General features: G+C 39.0%; 1 protein-coding gene across 1 annotated transcript in view; it reads right to left on the bottom strand.

Moving 5' to 3' along the window:
- Positions 1 to 25,133, bottom strand: part of LOC149157953 (mitochondrial adenine nucleotide transporter ADNT1-like) — an 88,085-nt gene that overhangs the window by 29,759 nt on the left and 33,193 nt on the right. Inside the window, exon 3 of the mRNA XM_089436058.1 lies at positions 6,624 to 6,787. Within this exon, the coding sequence (XP_089292184.1) occupies positions 6,624 to 6,787 (164 nt within the window). The remainder of the gene's footprint in view (positions 1 to 6,623; positions 6,788 to 25,133) is intronic.

The following is a 25,133-nucleotide window of genomic DNA, read 5'->3' as shown; positions in this document are numbered from 1 at the left end:
GACACAGACCCTTGACTAAAGTATCCTTTCAAGAACCTTGTTACCAACCTTGATGCTCTGCCTCTTAGCATGGCTACTTGTGAGGCAGTATGGTTGAGGAAGCTCTTTGGAGAGATGTTTGAGCAGGGTCTGGATATGATCGTCATATATTACAACAACAAGAGTGGGATCCCACTGGCAGAGAATCTCGTGTTCAATGACAAGTCCAAGCACATTGAGATTAGGTATCACTACATCCGAGATATGGTGTAGACAAGAGTCATAAGACTCCATCACATTTCGATTGATGAGCAAATAGCTAATATTCTTACCAAGGCTTTGTCGAAAGGAAAGTTCTTGGTCTTCAGAGAGCAACTTGGACTGGTGGATGTCACCCTCTCGGGAAAGGGTCGCGATTGATCAAGAACACTAAGTTATTCTCTTCCCCCCTGCTTGAGCTCCTAGGGAGAGGAATTGACCAAGAGAACTCCTAGGGTTGAGGAAACTCTAGACCATAGGATGTGTGATCCTTGTCATTTATGACACATTGGGTATCATGCCTATTATCAATGTAGGGTGTACGCGATCCTTGTCATTTATGACAAGTTGGTTATCCTCCCCTACCATTTATTTAGGACTTGACAAAGTATACCCCAATATGCATCCTACCCACAAGTTGGGCTTGTTGGGATTGCCACCCATTTGGCCAATGTATGAGGAGCCTCAGAGAGACTTGAGAGTGTCCTCTGGTAAGTTGGGTATCCTCCCCAAGTTAAAGGATGCAGGTGTTTTACCACTTGATTCTTGAGGGTCAAGGTGGGAAGATCAACAGGCAATAGGATGTGTGATCCTTGTCAATCAGGGCAGGTTAGGTACATTGCCTATTATCATTGGATATAGGGCAGCAGATTTATCTCCCCTAAGATGATTCTTCTTCTTTAGATTCAAGAGTGTTTAGCAAATGAGCAGAGTCGAGATATGATATGATAAAACGACCATGATGACGAGATAATCAAGATGAGATTTATGATGCAGTCTGAAATTCCTCCCTAGCTAAGAGGGAGTGTTGAAATTTGGCAGCTCGGGGAGAAATTCCCTCCTTTGGGAAGCCCTCCTCACCCTTTGGAGACCCTACTAGCCCTTGGAAGAATTTAATTTGCACAAGGAAAAATTTTATTTTTAATGTGAAACCTCATCTTCACAAAAGTACAAATCGGCATGGGCAAGGAAATTCGACCTCCAAGGATACAAAGGTTTATATTGAGCAACCACAAGCCTTTGAGGTGCATGGGAGAGAGTCTCATGTATGCCTTATATGGTCTGAAGCAGGCACCAAGAACATGGTACTTGAGGATTGACTCCTACTTGCAACACATGGGTTTCAAGAAGAGTGATGCAGAGTTGAACCTATATTACATTATGGTTGTTGAGGATCCGCTCATTCTTCTATTTTATGTTGATGATTTTTCATTACAGTAGAGGAGAAGCTCATTAAGCAATCCAAGAGAGATCTTGCTTCAAAGTTTGAGATGACTAATATATAACTAATGGACTATTTTCTGGGGTTGGAGTTTTGGCAAGAGGATGGGCATATCTTCTTGGGCTAGGGAAGGTAGGCGGGGGGCATACTGAAGAGATTTTGTATGGAGGACTACAGGCCTATGGCCACACAGATGATTACCAACTAGAAGAAGCCACATGGTTCTGATTCCATGTTGGTAGACCCCACTTTATATTGTCAGTTGATCGGGTCATTGATGTATTTGGTCAACACTAGACCATATATCTGTTTCGCACTCAACACGTTGAGTCAATTTATGGTAGAGCCCAAGGGGATGCATTGGATGGCTGCGAAACATGTGTTATGGTACCTACAAGGCACAGTGGATAATGGACTGGACTATTTCCAAGGGGATGGAGTCAGGTTGACAAGTTGTACAGACTTAGATTGAGCAAGCAATGCTAGTGAAAGGAAGAGTACATTTGGATGTTTCATGTTGGGTTCAACAGTGGTGTCGCGGTTCAGCAGCAAATAGAGATCAGTGGCATTTAGTTCCGCAAAGGCTAAGTACATTGCACCTAGTCAAGCCAATTGTGAGGCCATTTGATTTCGCAAGATGTTGTATGGCTTAATTGATCAGCGGCTAAGACCGACTACGATTTACTCTGATAATCAAAGTTGTATTAAACTCATGGAGAATCCAATATTTCATGATAGGTCAAAGCATATTGAGATCAAATACCACTTCATTCGAGATTGTGTTCAAAAAGGGGCAATGAAGCTAGAGTACATATCCACTGATGAACAAGTTGCAAACATTCTCATCAAGTCCTTGCCAAGGGCAAGTATGTCTACTTCAGAGATAAGACGGGAGTGGTGAGAAACACCTTCCTCGATAAGAGGGAATGTTGAAAAAGGTACAAAGGAGGTGTTTCCTAGTGCTCTTTGCATAAACCTAGGAAAACAAGTGATCCCACCATTTTAGTGTAACTTTACGAGATCATTAGTCATGTGACATTTTAGTCGCTTTATGAGGTCTAAAAGTACATTGTACTTCTATAATATTAAAGTGTCTTTATGAGGCAAAAGTACATGGTACAACAAGTTATTAAATTGAATAGAGGGGGTCATTAATGAATGGGGTGACATGAGAGGGGATCGATGTGAGATTAGATCTCCACCCTTGATCAAGATAAGCTGAGATCTAATCTCAGCCCTTGATCTTAGGGATAGGTCTTCTCATCCTTATGGAGACTAAAAAGGGGGGAAAAGACAAAAGGAGATTCATTCTTCATGTGTAGTTTTGGAGAAGAGAAGAGGAGCAACCAGAAGGCTGAGATAGCAAATTTTCGCAGTGTGAGAGATTGTACAGCAGCACGATTTCCTAGTCTGGAAGGTTGGCATGCATACTGAGAAGATATAGGAGGTACAGCAGTCTCTTCAGTGTGTTTTTCAAGGCAGATTCAGCGCAGAATTCGACAGGGACTCAGCGTATTTATTGATGGTCTGACCGGGCTGAATTTCGTGGAGTAATTTGTCAGACAGGCACAATTTTAGAGGAAAAGTCAGTCTGTCAATGCAAATTTCGAGGGTTTGTGGATCTGTGGCACAATTTTTTAGGGCAGAAAGTCAACCTGTGGCACAATTTTCGATGGCAGAACATCTGAACAGTGGCATGGAAATCGAGGGCAGTCAGTCTCGACAGTGACACGAGAATCAAAGGCAGACAATCTGGACAGTGGCACAAATTTCTAGATAACTGCACTGTTTTCTAGGAGCTGGCACAAATTTCTAGGAGGGAGATAAGTACCCCTGTTGTGTAATTAATGCTGTAAATTTCTCTGAGAAAAGCAAATAAAAATCCTCGTCCTACTGGTTTTCCCTTCAGGGTTTTTTCAGGGTCTGACTGACCAAAAATGAGTGTTTAAATTGTGTTCATGCTTGTGAAATTTATCAGCTGTTGTGAAAAAGAAGTGGTAGCTTCTAGTTTTTTAACTGAATTTATATTCAAGTAACAAGTTTAAATCTCAGCGATGAACAATGGGGTTTGGGCATTAAACTTGATGTGCAAAACAAATTGAAACAGGGTGAGGCTACATAACACAATTTCCTACAATTCTCAACATTTGCAGTCGTCTGAGGAGTATGATTTGACAGGACAGAATAAGAGGGATTCTAAGTCACAGGACACATCCCTCAGGGTCTCGTGTCCCATATTTCACGTGTCGGACATGAAAACCACCCTAAAACGTGTCGAAAACGTTTTTCTTCATGTCCTCCAATCGAGACACGTGTTTTGGACGTGTCGAAAACGTGCCCTAATGTTTTTGGTTCTTAGGACATGTGTCCCATGAAAAGTGACATTTAAAATCTGCAACATAGTTTTTTTTTGGTTTTTTTTTTTGTCATTGTTCGCCACCGAAGTTGAGTTTGCTAGTCGCTGGAATCCAATTAGTTGTGCAGTGTGAGGAATTCCATCAGATTTGAACGCAATGCTCACAAATTCACATCGACCTGGACCTGGAGATGTAGGAGACAAGCATTCACATGCTTTGCTGAGAGTTTGGAGCACTTAAATTTCTTGTAAGTTGAATTATAACCTACCGAACTTAACTTAATTATACACGAGTGACCACATATAGATCGTGTGTTGAAATAAAAATCACGGATTCATTGCTCACTACACCTTCGAGGTCTAATGGGAGGGAAAGCTCAATTAACGCTCTGGTCAACAATGAAGTTTGAACACATATAAATTTATAGTTCATAAACTACCTTATGTGAAGTTTGAACATGATCAAACTTGTTTGAATTAATAACAAAAATTATAACATGAACAATGAACATTGAACTGTGAACATCATTGATGTAGTAAATTAATAAACTAACTAGTAAATTACTAAATACTAAATAGTAAATAGTGTATACTAAATACCAAATAAATATCATCATGATTCATATCTATATGGATCAAGCACTATATTTCAGTATATATATATATATATAACGTGTCCCTCGTGTCCTGTTTCCGGGGTCATTGCGTTTCGTGTCAAATACTGGTATTTACGTGTCCTCCGTGTCTCATGTCCTTGTGTCATGTGACTTAGGAGGGATTGTGATGGTGTCCATAGGTAGATGCAAGAACTGTGGAGTCTGGACACTCTTTCCAAGGGGTGAAAACCTTTTGAGTGGAAAAATGTAGTTGATTCTGCAATGATGGAAGCCTGAGAATTGGCATAGCTCCCAGAAGAGATGCAGTAAGTCATCGAGGCAAAAAGGTAATATGAGGCAATCCAAAACCAAAATTAGTGATACAAGCATTACAGTGGTGTTAGGTCAAAGCATACTGCAGATTTTGGCAGCAGTTCCATGATTTGTATTGAAGGTACGAATAAATAAAACGTTATGGGCACAAAAACCAACAGTTGTACCAATCATAACAAGAAATTGCCACGAAAAAGCATCCACAGAATTCTTTCAAAGGTAACATGTGCAAATACAAAAAAATAGGATACCAAAGCCACAGCAATAATAAGTTAATTGTGTGCCATGGCTTGGAAGAAATAAGAGATGGTGGTGTCAACATGCCTACAAATTACTTAAAACATTTGGAGAGATCACAGAGAGTCACAGGCAACAAGAAATTCCAAAGGAGGCCGAAACGGTGAATTTCTCAAAAACCTCCAGTGGTTTAATCTTATGGCCTTGATACCACTTGATATGAGCATACAACAACAATGCAAAAATCACTCACATAAAAGAAGGAATACTTCATACCAAGTATGCAATGTACACATATGTACACTTTATATTGTATTAGTTTTTAAAACATGTATAAAACTGGTGGAGAGTGTATCATCTTTAACGAAGTCTAATAGGCTTACAATAAAATATACAGATTAGGTCAATGACCAGGTTTGATCACATCAACTCGTTTTTAAACATGTATAAAACTGGTGGAGAGTATATCATCTTTAACACAGTCTAATAGGCTTACAATAAAAATATACAGATTAGGTCAATGACCAGGTTTGATCACATCAACTCGTTTTTAAACATGTATAAAACTGGTGGAGAGTATATCATCTTTAACACAGTCTAATAGGCTTACAATAAAAATATACAGATTAGGTCAATGACCAGGTTTGACCACATCACCTATAAATTATTTAGGATAGATCAAGAAAACACAAAAGGTAAAGTGCATAGTTGAACTAAGCCCACTACTATTTAGGGACTGAGTTTTGTCAGTTTGTCTTGAGCATGCCGACAGTTATGCCAACAGTTACAAAGTATTGAACTCACCCTACTACTAATCATTTATAGTATTGCCAAACTGGAAACAACAGATGATTGGGCTGAATTTCTTACAATCAGGAAGTCCCTGTTTATGGTAATTTGTTGTACACTAATAAACTAATCATTCAATTTGAAGCTATATAGCTGTTGCCACCAACAGACTTGCCAAAATATAATTTTGCTAAAAAAGCTGCATGGAGGTATTCTATCTTCAGTAAACATCATCAAACATATATACAAGGTCAATTATCAGGCCCTGTTTGTCCTACACTGATATGGTAAAAAAATAACTTAATATAATATTCTTCTAAATAGTTAACAAAAAAGCTTAATCTCAATCTGAAAGGAAAAAGAAAGAATTAGAGAATGGCATCTTACATTTTCCAAATATTGAAACCCAGAAATTTTATTATGCTTCAAAGTTTGGCAAGGTCTCAAAATGTAGAAATGTATAAAACATTCATTTAAATCACCCAACGAAAGTGATGAATTTAAACAGAATCTTGCAGCTGAATGTCATTTTTTACTACTATGTTTCTCATATTTCACAGGAATAAAGAATTTATCTGCTAAAATAATAGCAGAAAACCCCAGCTACAATTTAAAAGTAAACTGAAGGAATTAAAGGAGTCTACCTAACTATTTCAGAAAAAAATTGTAAAATACTTTATAGCTTTTAAAGATCTCATAGATAAATCAAATAACGGTACAATTAACAATGTTGTTCTAAATACTCAAATATTTTGACTTTCAGAGAGCACGAGTATTGGACCTCTTGATAATATGAAAAACAAGGCCACAAAAATTGCAACAAGATGACAGTGTGAAATAAAATGGCAAGCACCTTGAAGCCTGTTCATAGCTGTAAAATTTTACTGCAGAATTTGGTACTATCCTGGCACAATTGGTACCATTTCCTTTAAAAAGTCCACGAATTCCTTCAGTATTCCATATATAGCGTAATCCTTGAATTGTACCATTGTATTTGCGGTGAAGAGGATTTTGAACCTGTAGAACAGAAAAAAATGAGCCACTTTGAAATTAATGAAGATCCTAGAACATAATTATAGTAAATAATAATACAGAAAATTGTCAATTGGGCCTACCTTGGGTAGTTAAAAGGAAAATTTGTTATCCTTCCCAACAAGGTTCAAATCCCACGTGTGACATGTTTGCCTCTCGTGGGGTGATTGGGGCTGGTAAGATTCCTCACGCTCACTTAAATGCTTGAAGGTGGGAGAAAATTTTCCAAACATTTTAAAAGAGATAGGTCAAGTAGTACACTGAATGGAGCTAGGGTTCCGTAGGACAGTTTTCTGGGATGTTGGGTGCCACTAGTAAGCAGATCATGGGGTTGGATTAGCAGTAAGTGGATTTCTCTAAAGATCCACCAGAAGGTCAAACAATTTTCACCAACTGACCCCTCGCAAATTCTGTCCTAGTGGATGTTGAAATCTTGAATGCTGAATGGGGTATGGGATGAGGGTTATGTGGCCCAACCCTTAAGTTATCCTTCCCAACTTTCTACCCGTGCACATGATGGTAATAGCACAGATCCCAGCTATGATGTTGTACCTATTGTGAGTCTAAGTAAAGGGTTAATTAAGTCCAAGGTGATTCCACCATATGACAGGACCTGAGGCAAGATGGTTGTAACTCCTCATTTTTTATTTTTGCATGCATTGCTTTCCTCGATAGCGGGGAACTTTATTAAATGTCGCTATAATGATGACTTTTTGTAAAACGCTTAGGTGACCTAGAACTCAATCACCAAGTGAGTACACTAGAGTGTTTTTTCACTTAGTTAATTATTCTCGCTTTTCAACAATGAATAATTGGCTGAGGTTTTTCACTCACACGCCTCCAAAGCTGGAGTGATGGCTTGACGATCAAGCCTTGGGTCCATCCTAGTGCCTAGAGTCGATGTATAGTACCATACTAGGACATATCTAAAGTGTCGTGAAATTTGAGTAACTTTTTATATGATTTTTTAATTTATTAAAAATTCTCACAGTATGGGATTTTGAATTAGATTCCTTTTAAAATTGTAAATAAGTGAGTTTAGAAAATGTTGGGGACGTATAAGTACTTAAAAATCATGCTCTCCACCCCAACATTCTCCTAAAGCCACCTTTGAGTGTCAAAAAATGACTTCTTCCCCCTCAAAACCCACTTTTCTTATGTTAATGGCAAAAAGTGGCATAAAAATTGAAAAACTTAATAAATGGTGGACAAAATAAATGTGTCACCAAGTAAGAAATGACATGGAAAATAGAAGTCAAGACAAAGATCACTCAAATGTTCACTTGGGGCTGATTTGGCAGCCTAATCAACACATTAAAGTGGGTCCTCATTGGAGGTCAAGTTCCCAGCCAACTAAGCCACGAGTTCACTGTCAGTATTGTCAGTTAGGGGGCTCGATTTGCCTTATCTGCAGGGCCAGAATCTCCAGTAAATCAACGAAGATTTGGATAAAGTGTTGACTGATTGTCACTTCAGTTCAACGGGAGTTCAAGAACAGTTAGTGGAGTTTGTCTCCACCTTACTCCACACGTACTGCCATATCAGTTGGACAAAACCTCTTGGATAGCATGCAGATTGGGATGAGCAAGTTAAGTGGTTGACACTTCAGTTGAATGTGGAGTGTGTCTCCACTTTAAACTACACTTAAAATCCACCTATCCACAAGAAGTTAACACAACAGTCTTAAGAAGTACGCTCTGCCAGTTAAGAAGCCTATGGATCTACCATCAGTTAGTGGGGTACAGCACATCAGATCTTGTTCCCACTTAAATCACATGTTGGCTCAGATGGAAGATGTATCAACCAGATATTATATGCTGCTAGTTTGGACAGTCAACGCAGCACTAGTTTGACATCTTATTGAGGCAGATTTAAATTCAGTTTAGAGGAGGGCAGCATTGCCACAAGGGACAGGCTTTGACATCTTATTGAGGCGGATTTAAATTCAGTTTAGAGGAGGGCAGCATTGCCACAAGGGACAGGCCTTGTCCCCCACCTTCTCCACTGCCAGCCAATCATCTCACTCACTTGTTATAGACAGCAGAAAGGAGGATACGTAAAGCATCATTGACTGATTTCATTGGATAACAGAGGATAAACTTGATATTTGATTGGTTGATTAGCTCAGTTTTGTGGGAGATTTGTCCCCCACTAAGCCACACTTGTCTTCACTTATTCTACGTATGCTAGCAGCCAAGACATTCGACCAGATAGTTAAAGCAAGGCTGCAAGGCTGCAAGAACAGTTAGTGGAGTTTGTCTCCACCTTACTCCACACGTACTGCCATATCAGTTGGACAAAACCTCTTGGATAGCATGCAGATTGGGATGAGCAAGTTAAGTGGTTGACACTTCAGTTGAATGTGGAGTGTGTCTCCACTTTAAACTACACTTAAAATCCACCTATCCACAAGAAGTTAACACAACAGTCTTAAGAAGTACGCTCTGCCAGTTAAGAAGCCTATGGATCTACCATCAGTTAGTGGGGTACAGCGCATCAGATCTTGTTCCCACTTAAATCACATGTTGGCTCACATGGAAGATGTATCAACCAGATATTATATGCTGCTAGTTTGGACAGTCAACGCAGCACTAGTTTGACATCTTATTGAGGTGGATTTAAACTCAGTTTAGAGGAGGGCAGCATTGCCACAAGGGACAGGCTTTGACATCTTATTGAGGCAGATTTAAATTCAGTTTAGAGGAGGGCAGCATTGCCACAAGGGACAGGCCTTGTCCCCCACCTTCTCCACTGCCAGCCAATCATCTCACTCACTTGTTATAGACAGCAGAAAGGAGGATACGTAAAGCATCATTGACTGATTTCATTGGATAACAGAGGATACACTTGATATTTGATTGGTTGATTAGCTCAGTTTTGTGGGAGATTTGTCCCCCACTAAGCCACACTTGTCTTCACTTATTCTACGTATGCTAGCAGCCAAGACATTCGACCAGCTAGTTATCGGAGCAGGAGCGCAAGTAGGTAGCGACATTTTCAAAAGGTCCCGGGTCAGGAGCGATTTTGGGAGCAAATTTTATATAATATTTAGTTTTATATATTTTGATGCATATATGTCAACAAAAACATGTATAATGATGAATTAGTGATAAAAAAAAAACATCAAAAAACGGATTAAACCATATAATATCATTCACCTAGTAGATATAATCTTCATCGACCACAGGTCCACAAATTACAAGTTCTCATTTATATAGCATGTAAGGGTGCACAACCAAAATCGCATCAGGTGCAATCCATCTCTGAACCAAAAATACATCAACAAATAGGCTCTAGATGGCCTCTAGCATCCAAAAAAATCATGCTACAACAAATACTTACATATCATCATAATCATTGCCTATCTTGGGATCTTTGTCATTAATATCACCCTCTAAGCATTAACATAAGATAGAAAAATGCGTGTGGATTTGGTCAATGATAGATGGACTTGACCAGCTTGCGGAGGAGAACAGGATCAAAGGAATGATTTTCTCTTGGAATCCAAATGCAATGATCCAAATGAAGACACTAACCAAGGGAACATAGGGGGCAGAACGGTCTTCGGGCTAGGGATGCAATATCTCAAGATTCCACCGTCAGATTGAGCTCAAAATTGGAGGACCCCTCAAGAAGACCCCAGCGTAGAAGCTCACCAATTTTCAAGGATTTTCATTGGCTAGAAATGATTTTAGGTGATGCCCTAGGAGGCATACTAGGTTAGGGCTTAGAAAAGAGGAGAAAAAGGTGAAGAAGCTATCCGCTTAAGTGACCACCAAGGACTAGATTAGTGCCTTGCCTTTAGGGAGAGATGGAGGCAAAGAAATTTCAAAGTTTGGAGAAACTTTCACCCAATCAAGGAGACCTTAAGCAACTTTGTATGGTATCTAGGGCATAAACTCAGTTGCAAAAAGTATTTATACTTCAATGTGCAAGATTTGATGACTAATCAAGGCAATATCAAACATATTTTTACCTCTAGGAACATTCATTCACCATACAAGACACATGTAATATACGCAACACCTCAAAAATCCAAAATTTCACAATTTCACATTAATTTAGAGCAATTTCAAATCTAGAGAGTGAATATTCCATACATTATTCATGTGACACGATAAATGTAAAGATAAGCATGAAAAAGAGCACTTGTATAGTGAGTATATCCAATCATCAATTCAAGACATAATTCGAAGCTCCAAGACCAAGAGATAGTAACCAAACATCAAAATTCATCCATGAAACCAAACTCGTCCTCCAAAAGGAAATGTGAAATTCTCAAGAAGAGAAAAAGATCCAATCCAAGTGACGATGAGAGAAATGAATGAGCTTCTCATCTATCTATACAATCCACAAGGGGGTTTGAAGAGCCTATTAGCCTAATAATCCCCCTTAATAATAAAATAATGTGCAAGAACAACAAAACTTGGTGACAACCCCACCAAGATAGCTCCATAATACAAAGATAAGCCTCTCAAGAGGGCAAAATAGTAGATACAATGAGTCGTTGGGCCATCGAAGAGGCCTAGTGGAGTCCAAAGTTTGCCAAGGTGAGAGAATAGGCTCCAAACATAGTGATCAAGGGGGTGGTCCCTTGATATCCAAGCAAATCAAATGTGGTGTACCCAAGTGGGTGCAGGGGCGCAATGGAATCCTCATGGTTCTCCAAGTGGATCGATAATGCATGTATACCATCTGTAAGGGCTAGAATGATAACATAAGCCCTCCCTCTATCTCCCATTGTGAGACACATTCTCATCTGAGCCCTTAAGCATCTACCAAGGGTATAGTGATAACATAAGCCCTCCCTCTATCTCCCATGGTGAAACACATCCTCATCTGGGCCCTGAAGCATCTACCAAGGGTATAGTGCAAGTGTGAAGCTAGTTGGGCATGGTGGTCCAGGTGCATCATCCTCGTCCAAAAAGGTGGAACACGAGCAATCAATGAATGGTGTTGAGGGATCCATGAAGTAGCAATCTACTCTTTGTTATGGTGGACACCCATTGCTCTCAACGCTCACCCTACAAGTGCCAACATGATCCTCTAGAGTGCTTGGACCCTGTATAGGGAGACCAAACCTCAAATGGAGACCCACCTACAATCCTGTATAAGCTCCAATGCGTCCCCTCACCTTCCAGTACAACAAATCATTAGAGTAATCAAGTAAAAGAGCTTACAAATCATGGAAAACAAGTGGATGCTTTATAGTGGCATGCCCTTCCATAGCGGGCTTTAGCATGTACAAGTGTCTCCAAGCTCAATAAAAGGGTTAACCAAGGACTCTATTAGGTGGTTTCAACCTTTAAAGGGGGGTGACATGTCCATGGTACATCCATCAAGTGGTAGGAGGCATGTGATATAATGATGGAATGGAGTGGGGGTCAAGGGAAGGCTCTAAGCCACATGCCATAGTACAAGGGTAGTTGCAATAAGGGAAGCCCACACTTGGGTATATGAGTGTAGGAGGGAGCAATCGTGGTACATGAGTTACCCCGGCCTTCGTTTTTCCACCCTTCTTCATATGTCTCTTACCTTTGATTGATTTTTCTTCATAGCTACTTGGGGCTCCAAGGGATGAGAGCATGATGTGGAGGATACCCCCTTAAGGTGGTAAGGGGGTTCATTGCCCAGCGGGGGTTAGGACAATCATGGGTTCCTTAATGATTGAGGGGGTTCATATAGGGCCCGTAGGAACTAGGGTGATGGCCATATGTAAGGCGTAGCGCTCATGTTTAGCTTTTGCCCACGTGTTAAATTTATATGTCTCAGCCATCTTTTGCATTTTATGGTACATTTCCTATTGAGAGTGGCCAAATTATGCTTTTTCCTTTCTTTTTAGATGCATCAACCTTTGGGGCTTCGTTCCAAGCCTGACCCAAGGTGCGGACAAGGGGAGAGGGAGGCTAACTCCTTGTGGACCCAGTGGACAAATGTGAACCCGAATTGGGAAAAATGATGAATGGAGTTGTAATGAGCAAAAGGAGAGTGATATATGGCATTAGGAAGCAATACCACGCAACCAAAATCGGGGTTTCCCATGTAGTGACATCCCTAAAGCTTAGTAGCCAATAAAGGAGATCCCATGGGACTAGGATACAAGGTTAACGATCAAATCGGGCAGAGGAGACAAGAGTACAGACCTAGTCCACTCTTTCTGTTGAATCCCCCCCACTAATCCATGCCCAAAAGTGTCCATGATAGGTAAACAAAAATACCCAAATACACCATGAAAAGCCATACCTTTGCGGTTGGAAGGCCCACCTTCAAACATACGATCATAGTGGATGGGCGAGGGACCACATGACTGGCTCAGGTGGCGGAGAATTGGCACATCGAGCTATCTGGTGGCTGCAAAGGGCTACTGGTTGTCGGCTAAGGACCATCTAGGAGAAAATTTTCTCCTATGGATATCACCCACAAAGTGGTGGGTAACATGTCTGTAGGCAAAAAATCTCAATTCATGCTGCAACTATAAATCCTATAAAAAAAAAAACTCCTAGAATACTAATAGCTTTAAAAAACATAATAAATAATGAAACACATGACTACTGGCAACCTCCTCTTCCAAGCCAATATTTGATGGTAGTATGTCTTGCTATCCAATCTCCATATCTTCAACCACTCAGTGCAAACTTTTGATTTACTTTGATTCCCCATGGACAACTTTACTAACATTCTCTAATTTGTAGCCCTGAACTGGGCTCCCTTTGCCTCAAATTTAAGACCATATTTCTCAATATACTACATTACGCTTCTAGAGTGGCATCTATTCTTTCTATGTACTAATGAGACTATAATTGATGCAAACTAAGAAACAACATGATGCTCATTATCATGTACCTTTGTAGTGATGACTAAGAAAAGGAAGGTCCTCCTATACTGTATTTGCTCCTCATAATTTTGCAGCACCCTTATTTTACTTCTTGCAACTCCTCATAATCAATTAAAACAAAACAGAGACCAGACCCACTAACAAACAAAGAACCAAGAAACGAGATTAAGTCGAAGGGCAAATTGTATATCAAAAACAAGACAAATTGTGCTTCTACCCACAGGACCTCCTTTAGAATTTCCTGAATCAGACTAAGAGTTTTGGAGTTTAACGGCCCTAGACCCCTCAGAGGTCGAGCAACCACAGTTGGAGTCCTCACTGCCTGAGAACAAAAACAATGAAAAAAAACACACCCTAGGTTGGTCAATCCTGAATATATATTGGATAAATTCCTTTATGATGGAGAAACACAGTGATAGAGCTCCGCCAATAACACCTCCTGAGCTAAAAATTACCAAATCAAACAAGTACAAATCCATAAGATAATCATCATTCCTCTTACTAGCTAATAATCAAAGCTCTAGAGCTAGGATCCAAGTGCCATGAGACAAGTTGATTATGCGAACAAAAATTATAACCACCAGTCATTGCTTCAAATTTGTGCTTCGCCATGAAGCCGAGCATGCAAAGGGAATACACCACTAGTCTAGTCAAATTACTCACGAGTCACTTAAGATATACATGACACGATGAAATTTAACGCAATGCATCTCTCTGTTGGATTCACTACAAGTTAATTAAGGTATGGTTTGATGTTCTATAGTCCCATTAATCATAATTACCACCCTTTAACTCAGCGAGGCCATTGGGATACATGTTTGCTCACTGGTTAGTCTCCATCAAAACCTGTTAAAATGAAATCTTTTGAAATAGTCAACCTCCTTATAAAGCCCCAGCTAAAATATATACAAGAGAATAATTAGTTGGGAGGGATTTCAAGTTTCAAGATTATCTGACGACTATTGCATTTGAGTCTCCTACAACTGAACTTGGAGGTCAGCCACTATTCGAAATCTTTGTAGCAAGGCATGTGCTTCAGTTGGCTATTAGAGGATTTCCTTAGCCCCCATGCAAAGTTTGCTTCAATTTTTCCTTTGGGATCAATAATGAATCCACCCCCCCACAACACCTACCACCCCTGATATTGAAGAAGTCCTCATCAAACGTTGCATAATACAATTCCAAAGAAAAACAATTCAAACTTTCAAAGATAATTAAGTTGTGTTTCCTCAATCAACACAACATCCAAAATAGTTATGGAAGTACAATCAGGAACAAAAGCATAGCTTTTCCTAACTATGGCTTGAATACATGTTGAATGGAGTTAGAACAAGGGTTCTGCTTAGTCTATGATTCCTAGACTGAAAGAGGGACCCACAGATTTCCACTACTGCAGGTTTATTTATTTCCTATGTATTGACTTAGGAAAAAAATTTCCAAAGTCAAATTATAATTTGATCTTAGCCTTGCGTTAAAAAATATTCTCAGCCTTTGGGACTGCTAGGTGGGTTGAGGTCAAAGTTATAAAGAGGAGATAATGCAGCTGGTGGAGACATTGATTTAGAGAATTAGAATTCTCTGTCTTCTCCTCGGCATTTGCAGCCATTGTGTTCAGTATTAGGGCACTCAGACCAACACAGAGAGGGCAAGGAAAATAAGCCATTCAATAGTTTTACTCTTCCTAGAGCCCAACAAGAGTTATCTACAAAGATAAATGAACGGCATCTAGAACCTGGAAATGTTAGGAGAACATTTAGAAATGGAACAATGAAAGCAGATTTACAATGGTTGCAAATGAAGAATATTACAGATTCAGATCAAAGTGATTCAAAAAAGATGCATAATTATACAAACTATCAGATTGTTTGTATGTTGCGAAACATAGATGATATAGCCAGAGATGTGTTAGAAATAAAGGAACATATTAAGAAACTGCATATTGGTTATAATGAGGTATTGGGAACACAAAATGAGCATACACAGAGGTTAAATGATATTCAGTCAAACATGGGTATTATTTCTAGATCTCTAGATCATTTAAGAGATGCTCTTCCTACTCCTGCTTCTCCTCCACACTATAGAGAAGTAGATGTGTCCAGTTCAAAATTAAGGTTTACTTCTGAATCTGATGAAGGGTTAAAAGGTATTCTTTTCAAAGGAATAGAAAATTTTGGATGCAACTAAGTTTGAAAGAATACAGAAAGGAATAAACTTAGCCACAGAAAAAACAGAATTGATGAAAGAAAGGTTAAAAGGTTTCCCTTCTCTTGAAAGCCTAAGACTCCCTAAGAATTATGTTAGTCTTAAAAATCTGATAGAAAATGGCCAATCATCTGCTCCACAATTTCCTTAAATTCTAGCTATGTCTGGTGTCACTTCTACTCCAAGAACCCTTCACATAGAGCAACTTTTCTATTAATATTTCAAAACAACATTACATCAAAACCCAGAAGACATTTAAACTTTTGGAGTTAGATCTCCGTGATGCAAGCAGATCGAGATGATTCTCGCAGATGCAAATCAGGGAGTTCCGACTCAACCCAAAAAACTAAAAAAACTTCGAATGCCCCTCCCTTCTTACAACCCCAGTATATATAACCTATTAGGCAGTTACCCGGTTAAAACTTTTACCGGAAACCTGGACTAATGAGAATCTACTTTTGGTATGAATATCACGCAGGAAATCATATCCAAAGGACTAATAGTAAAAGGTAAAGTGTACTAAAAGTAATGAACAATCTAAAGATTCGGTCAAGTGAGGACAATCACTTGTTATCTCGTCCCTTGGAGGCTAAGCCATATGGGGACCGAATCTGACACAATCTAATAAAGTAAATAGTACAATCAAGCCGAAATCTAGGACATCGGCTTTTTAGATACACAGTGGAGATTTTCGCTGGAGCAAATCCCACGGAAACCAAAAGTAAGATATGCAAAGATATCAAATGAGTGATTTTTGCTATCAATCATTATTCTCTCTATCTTCATAATCATGCTCATGATCATGTCTGATATGCTCACGATTATGCCTGGCAAACTGTTCAGCTTCTAATAATTCTTCTGGTTCAGGAGCAAATATCTCATGTGGTATGGAGCCATCCAACCAAGGTGGACCAACTTCTCTGAAACAACAATAGAAAGGAAAAGAATACATATTATGTGGTCTGTATTCTTCATCAACAATGATCCACCCTTGAAAACTCACAAAGAGACTAAAAGATTCATCTCTTTCATCTGGTACTACAACTGTGTCTTGATGGGCAAACTCGAACTCTATGACATAGTCATTGTGTGTAGCAACATGCAATTCCCAAATTAGAGCACTGATGGTACTTTGGTAATCATGATCTAGCATCCAACACACTCTAGGCATATGCTTATACAAAAATAACTTGAACCAAGGACTCCACCAATTTATACCACTATCTATGTCAATTGCATAAAATATGACTCTAACGGACCCATGAATCCTAGCTCTCTGATGAATTGTGAAATAATCATTCCATGTCCAATCAGTATTCTGAATGAAACCAAAATATACAAACTCTCTAGATAATCCATAGTACACACGCCATGACCTATTTCTATATGGTAACTCTCTAGTATAAGACCACATAGCTTCTTCATAATCAAACCATCTTTGTAATATATGCTGCTGAAGACCTAAAGGCAAAGACTTGACTCCTTTTACAAAACAACTCCAACAAAACTCATACTGACACAAACTACAAAAGACGACTGGACTAACCCTATTAGACTGGACTGAACTGCTACTTGACGAAGCTTCATCTTCACGAAGAGGCCTGAACATTTTAACCTCCTTAGTCTCAGCTCCTCTTGTCAACATATCTACAAGATAATTCTCAGCACCAAATTTGTACACAATATCAAAATCAAATCCTTCAAGCCATAGTGCCCATCTGAGGACTCTGGTATTACCTTGTTCTAACAATCTTTTATTTGCCAAAATTCCTTTCATGTGTTTGAGATCTGTGCGAACAATGAATCTGACACTTTTAAGAAATAGATGAAATCTTTTGATCCCTCTTTTTACTGCAAGTATCTCCTTGTGAGAAGAAGGATACTTTATTTATGTGTCATCAAATGTGCCTGAAGCATATATGCACGGACTAACTCTTTCCTTCCATGCTTTTGTAACAAAACCGCAGCCCAAGTGTGATGTGAAGCCTCTGTTTCAAGAATAAAGGGAAGATTAGTGTCAGGAAGTTTAAGTTTTGGCAATTCACTGATTTTAGTTTTAATGTTTCTGACTGCTTCTATCATCTCTTTTGTCCACCCAATTGTCTTCTTCTTTAGCCTTTTCTGCAAAGTCTTAGTATCATCTGATTGTTTCTCATAAAACTGTCTGATATAATTCAGACAACCAAGAAACCTCTGCAAACTCTTAACATCTGAAATGACATCTGGAAACTTTAATAAATAAGTCAGAACATGTGATTGAAGCCCAATATGACCTTGTTCTATATGCAGTCCTAAGAAATCAATTCTGACTTTACCAATTTGAAACTTCTCGTCAGAATCAGAAAGAACAAGTCCATGTCTGTACACCATTTCATAGAACTTTTCTAAATGCATCTTGTGACTATTTACATCTCTGCTGAAAACAAGTAAATCATCTATATACACAATTATGAACTCTACCCCTCCAAAAATGTCTTCCATCCTTTTTTGAAACTCAGAGGGAGCATTTTTTAATCCAAAAGGCATTACAGTCCATTGATACTGTCCATGAGGGACTGTAAAAGTTGTTTTGTACCTGTCTGCAGGGATAATGCCAATTTGCCAAAACCCACTCTTCAAATCAAATTTACTGAAAACATTAGCATTGGCAATTTTTGCAAGGAGGAGTTCTTTATTAGGCAGAGGATACCTGATAGGGAGCAATGCATCATTCAAGAGCTTGTAATTGATAACAAGCCTTTTCTTACCTCTCTTATGCTCACTATGCTTGTTCGCAAAAAAAGCTGGGCAAGCCCAAGGGCTTTTACATGGCTCAATAAGTTGTTGTTGCAGCAATTGAGTAATCTCCTATTTGCATAAATCTTGCTCTTGTGGACTCATGTGATTAGCACTTGCCTTTTGTGGTCTAGGAACATATCCTTCTTTATAAGGAAGTGCCACAAATTATTTTTCCCTTGTCCAAAAAGCATCTGGACTACTTGCTGTACAATCTTTACGAAGCTTGTCCGAAATATTCTGTAATGTTTTTGGACCATGAATCTCAGCATTTTTGACAATTTTGTGAATTTTTGACAAATCCTGTAGACTGCATTGAATTTGGTCTTCTTCAACAGGCTGTACGTTAACTGTGTAGTCATTGGAAGCAGGTACTGTCACTGGACCTTTTGTTGTAGAAAAAGTAACAGAATCTATATCAAAAGTAACAGGAAGTAATTTCTTCAAAAAATCTTGTCCTAACAAAAAATCTGTACCGGTATCAAAACTGTACAACGTCACAAATACTTGAACATCATTCAAACAAATTGGAAAATCAGGAGCTATATGGTTAATCTCCATCAAGTCTTTTGTAATAGCCCTGAATTGTAATTTTGTAGGTTGCCAATAATATGCAGGAATGGCGCCAAATTTGCAACAACTACTCATTGCTCCAGAATCAATCTGAGCATCTAGAGTGTATTCCTTAACTTTGGGCAATTTGATCTTAATTGGAATAATCACTCTATCTCCAATTCCCATAATACTTATCATATCAACATTTGTGGATTTTGAGGGAATCTCTTCTGAAACATTCTTCATCAACAAGCTTGTTAGCTTTGAATTACAATCATCATAATTACCAATAAGCATTTGAAGTTTAGATGATAACTGAATCATTTATGTTCTTGTATGATGAATGGATGACTCTAGATCTGCAATTTTCTTTTTAAGAGTTGTGATTGTATCCATACCTGATCCTTGTGACTCATCTGTAATCATCAAAGGTTTGAACATTGAATCAAACTCTTTCTCACTGAATTCGTCATCTGAGAAATTTTTTCTGGATCTTCTGGAAGAAGGTAGCTGACTTTCTAGGCTTTCAAGTTTCTCTGTTAACCTTCTCCTGGCTGTAAATTGTACTGGATCAAGTTGTGCCAGCTCAGCTTTGACCTCTGCTATCTTTACCTGTACACTATCTAAAAAATGAAACATTTTTATGTCAGTAATAAATGTCTCATCAGAGTCGGTAGAATCAGAATCTAGTGCAAGTCTTTTTATATCTGGTAATTCATTTTCTTCCGATTCTGAGGAAGAACTGGATACTTCAAAATATTCTACATCCTTCAACCAGGGCAAATTTATCAACGCAAAAAGGCGGCCCAAAAGGCCATATGGATCTATACAAATTTCATACAACGCATGGGAAGGGCAAGCCGAGAGGACAAGGCATAGTCCAGTTTAGGCGTTCAGGGTTTTCCAAAGGTTGTCGAGTGAAAGAGAAGTTTCTCCCTCATCATTGTAATTACCTGAATAGAGCAATTGTTGAAGAAGAAATAAAGAACACACACATTGCAGGCTTTCCCCAGTTGGGGTTTCCTAGGTATCTCTACTGTCATTGCGTTTTATGTTGTGATTGTATTCAAAGTTTATTTCCGTTGTGCATGCTTGGTTAGAATACTCAATATGTTTGGTGAATGTATTTGAAGGTTTCAGTTTCAGTTTCTTTCATTGTTGCAAATTCACTAAATTAGTTGTTGGGTATTTAAAAACTAGCACGGTATCAGAGCTCAGCCTTTGATTGAAGACCAAAACCAATATTTACTTCCTCAAGCGCAGGTTAAAGGCAGCAAAGGCGCAGTTTACCAATCAAGACCAATGTTAGGGTTCTCCTGAAACAGCTCAGCGCTAGGGTTTTCCTGAAACAGCTTAGTGCTAAGGCTTTTCAAATCAGTTCGAACAAGAGCATGGTGTACTTGAGGTTGAGGTTTGAGGACCGCCTAGATGAGGCCTCAAATTTTTGTTCTTGTAGGGAGAGGATTGGTGTAGTGCTAAAGGAGCAAGGTGTTTGGAAGTTTGTGGACAATCCACTAGCCCAACTAGTTGACCCTCAACAACTGGCTCAGCACAACAAGAAAGATGTTAAAGCTAGAAGAATTATCCTTGAGGGAATATCAAGGACAACATATACCTCACATGTCCGAGAAGAAGACCGCTCAAGCCATGTGGACGGCCATCATAGCATTGTACCAAGGTTCAAGTGATGCCAGGAGACTAGTACTCAAGGACAAACTCAAAAACATCTAGATGGCGAAGTCTGAGTCTATGGTCTCATACCAAGTGAGGGACGAGGTAGCTAGAGTTGGGGAGACGGTCTCAGATAGAGGCCTTGTCAGCTTTGCATTGTTTGGTTTTCCCAAGTCTTGGGAAGACTTTATTGATGCTATCAATGGCAGAGAAAAGCTTCCAAATTGGGAGCGATTATGGAGTGACTGAGTCCATGTTAAACCGGTCGAACCGGCCAATGACGCCTAGCGACTTGTTTTGGAGGGAAAATCAGACCCCAAACAGAATTATAATTTGGTTTTAGGTTTTCTTTAAGGCCATCTACCTCTCCCAAGCCTATAAAAGCTACCCAACTCCATCACATTTCCTCACAGCTATCTCATTGCATTTGTCTGAGAATTTGTGAGGAGTTTATGACGAGTTGTGGAGTTGGTTTTTGGAGCAAAGTGAGGAGTCTTGGGCAATCATTGGAGCAGCAGTGATAAGCTTCTTGGGCAGCAATTGGAGTAGCGTTGAGTTGTTGGTTTGTTCGAGTAGCATTGAGGAGGCGATTTGTGCCTAAAGGTATTTGTTTTTTCACTTCTAAAATCTGTTTTTGCTTCCTTTTTTGTGCAAATCTAGAAATTGAAAAGAGTAATTTTTGTTTAAGAAATGAACATTGAAGCATTTTTTTTTCATTTTCAGATTTTTTTCCTTTCATTTCCAAGTCCAAATATCAGAAAATGGCTCCTAGAATGAAAGATGTTGCTTGGGCATATGCTAAAATGATTGATAATCAAATGCATTGCAAATTTTGTCATAGAAAAATTAAGGGAGGTGGAGGGGGCATTCATAGGTTGAAACAACACTTGGTTGGTGTTAGAGGCCAAATTACTCCATGTGAAGCACCAGCAGAACAAATTGGGGAGATTAGGAAGGAGTTGCTAGATAAATTTGAGAAGTTTGAGGAAGAAAAAGCTAGGCAAAAAGAAATAGAGGTTCAAATTGGGAGGAAGAGGAGTATAAAACACATGATGGCTTCCAACCCCAATTTTGATTATGAGGACTCTTCATCTATCCCTTGCACTGATGAATCCAACCCCTTTCGTTATGTTCCTCCCCCTTTGGAGTCTATTCAAGGAAAGGGTAAGGGTAAAATGAAAAAGAAGGGTGATATCAAAAGTTATTTCACACCCTCCTCTCCCTCTCCTCTCCCTCTGATAGTGCACATGGTCCTCAAGCTAATAAAGGTCAAATGAAACCCACTTTAGATGACCATTGGAAGAAAGAATTGAGAGAGATTGCTTGTGATTACATAGCTAGATGGTGGTATGATGTTGATATCCCTTGTTCACCATATTATGAACCTATGTTTGATGCCATATTTGTTGCTAGAAAGAGCTTCAAAGGCCCTACTATACATGAGTTACGGGGATCTCTTTTACAAAAAGAAGTTTCCTCCATTGATGAATATTTGAAAGGTTTCAAAAGCTCATGGTCAAAAACAGGATGTACCATCATGTCAAATGGATGGATTGATCGAAGGAATAGTACCATCATAAACTTTCTTATCTTTTGCCTACAAGGAACCATGTTTCTAAAATTAGTTGATGCATCTAATAGGGTGAAAGATGCACACTTGTTGTTTTAACTTTTGGATGAGGTTGTTGAAGAGGTGGGGTGACTAATGTTGTTCAAATCATCACGGATAATGCCTCAAACTATGTTCAACACAAAACCATCTTTTGGACCCCCTGTGCTACACATTGCATAGACCTCATGCTCGAGGATATTGGCAAAATAGATTGGGTCAAGAACATTGTAGAGCATGCCAAAAGCATAACAAAATACATCTACAATCACTCATGGAATTTGAGCGTGATGAGGAAACACACAGGGGGCAGGGATATTATTAGGCCTGCCATCACTAGATTTGTAACTCATTTTTTGACATTGCAATCTATGCTTTCCCAACATAGAAACTTGCAAAGGGTGTTTTCAGTGATGAATGGAATGAATGTCAATGGTCTCATAAACAGGATGGCAAATATGTGAGAAAGAAAGTTAATGAAAAAATATTTTGGAAGAAGATTGTGAAGGTTGTTGAACCACTGGTTAAGGTGTTGCGTTTGGTGGATGGGGAAAGATTGGCTATGGGCTTCATTTATGAGGCTATGGATCTAGCAAAGGAGCAAATAAAGGCGATATATAAGGGTAGAGTGGCTAAGTATGGGCCCATTTGGGAAATCATTGATCAAATATGGAACAATCAACTCCATCGCCCTATACATGCAGTTGGGTTTTTTCCAGTGCATATAATATCGCCGAAATATTGGCGATTTTCGTAAATATCGCGATATTTTCAGCGAGCCGAAATATCGCGATATTTCCGAGATATCGGCAAAATATCGTGCGACGATGCAAAATATCGCCCAGCGACGGTCAAAAAATTCCGCGCGTCTATAAAAGTCCGATTTTGTTTTTTTTCAATCATTTTCACTTCTGATTGCTGGAGAAGGAAGGGGAGAGCTATGTGCAAGCTGCCAAGGAGGGTTTGAGCGTTGAATAGCTATTATCGCCACCAACAACGAAGATTTTGTTGAACCCTGATAGGAAGACTAAAATGCTAGGTAAGATTTACTTTGCTTCAAAATTCATTGTCTCTTCAAGTTCATACTTAGCTTCAACTTTCAAATTTCATTTTGTGTAGATGCATGGGGGAGAAGCTATGGTCACAGAGTACCCAATCTCCAAAGGGTTACCATTCGAGTGCTCAGCTAAACATGTAGCTCCTCGGGATGCGGGCGCAACTAGAGTATTTTTGAAAAAAATACACACCCGGAAGCACAACAGGTTAAAATATTCCAATTAATTTTTTGAATTCATTAAATTTATTAATTTATTATTTATAATTTATTAATTTATGACCCTTGTACAGGTTGGAGTCCCAGTGACTTAATGACATGGTCTACATCTACTACAATCTTTGGTTGTGGGTGAGACAACTTAAGAAAACCCCTGATGTGCAGGCCAGCTCATTGGATGGGATTGACACCAATGCTGCATGGAGGGTTGAGGCCAAGAGGCCTATCATGGAGTCGGCCCCTAATTGGTTAGAGAAAGATGTAGAGGAGGGGATAGAGGAGCAGCAACAAGAGGCGGAAGTGACACCACCTACCCCTGTCAACAGTAGAGGATGTGGTCTACCTCCTATAGCTCCTAGTTCTTCAACGTCTAAAGCACAGCAGAGTCCACTGTCAGCCCCACTACCTTCTTCATCTAGAGGGAAAGCTATTACATTTTCTCGCAAGAGGGGTAGAGGAAATCAGTAGTATTACTTATTTGGTTCATTTCATTGTATATGACATTATGACTCGTGATATGAGATACATTATTATATTTCTTTTTAAATTTTGAGGTTGAGTTGGGACTTAGGACTTAGTATTCAAGACGTGATTCACTGTTATGTGTGATGTAGCGCTAGACATGATATTACGCATCTTATATATTAGTTCTTTTTTCATATTTATGTGTTAATGCATTTATTTTATGTTGTGGATGCTTTATATATTAAAAAAATTGAAAAAAAAAATTGAGTATTTTTGTATTTGCTGAATTTTTACCGATTTTTTCCGATTTCGCACCCTTGTCGATTTACTCCTGATCGCGATGTTCACAACATTGATATTTATATTGCATAAAATTACCTTTGAAGGCTAGAGCCATATTTAAGCATTGTTATGACCGTGGCATTATGTTAATCTAGCAAAATTTGAGTTTATTAGATGCGAGATAAACATAACAGCAATAGCAATAAGATGGATAAATCCTTATATTACTCTATCCAAATGACACATAGTTCACTACAAAGCATTTGTAACACACTACAAGAATTTCCTAACAAAGAAATCGGTATGTGAAATATAAGTGCACAATGAAAGCCCCACATAAAATTAAATTATACCTTTGATCCTCCACAAGGTTCTAAGAATATGGTGTACAAATGAAGTCCACGGGGAGAGATCCTCAAACCCAAAATAAAACAAACATTACAATGGAGAGGAAGCTCCTCTTTATTAAATGAGTCTCTTCTCTCATACAATAAAGAAATATTTTTTAGGAAGCTAACAATCTGGAGAGGATGGAGCGCGAGGCTAGGAGGCACAGCAGGGGTTTAGGGTAAAAACCCTAGTTTTTACTGCAGCACGACTTTCACCATCAGCAGGCACCCGATCGACCGACAGTTTTTCGTTCCTCCGTTCCCTTCGCAGTTGT

This window comes from Pinus tabuliformis, chromosome 5_2 (assembly GCF_031772625.1).
Source record: "Pinus tabuliformis cultivar Carrire ecotype Pingquan chromosome 5_2, CPIR1, whole genome shotgun sequence".
Taxonomy (NCBI): domain Eukaryota; kingdom Viridiplantae; phylum Streptophyta; class Pinopsida; order Pinales; family Pinaceae; genus Pinus; species Pinus tabuliformis.
Note: the sequence above shows the minus strand (reverse complement) of the source record. Positions and strands in the feature narration are given on the sequence as shown.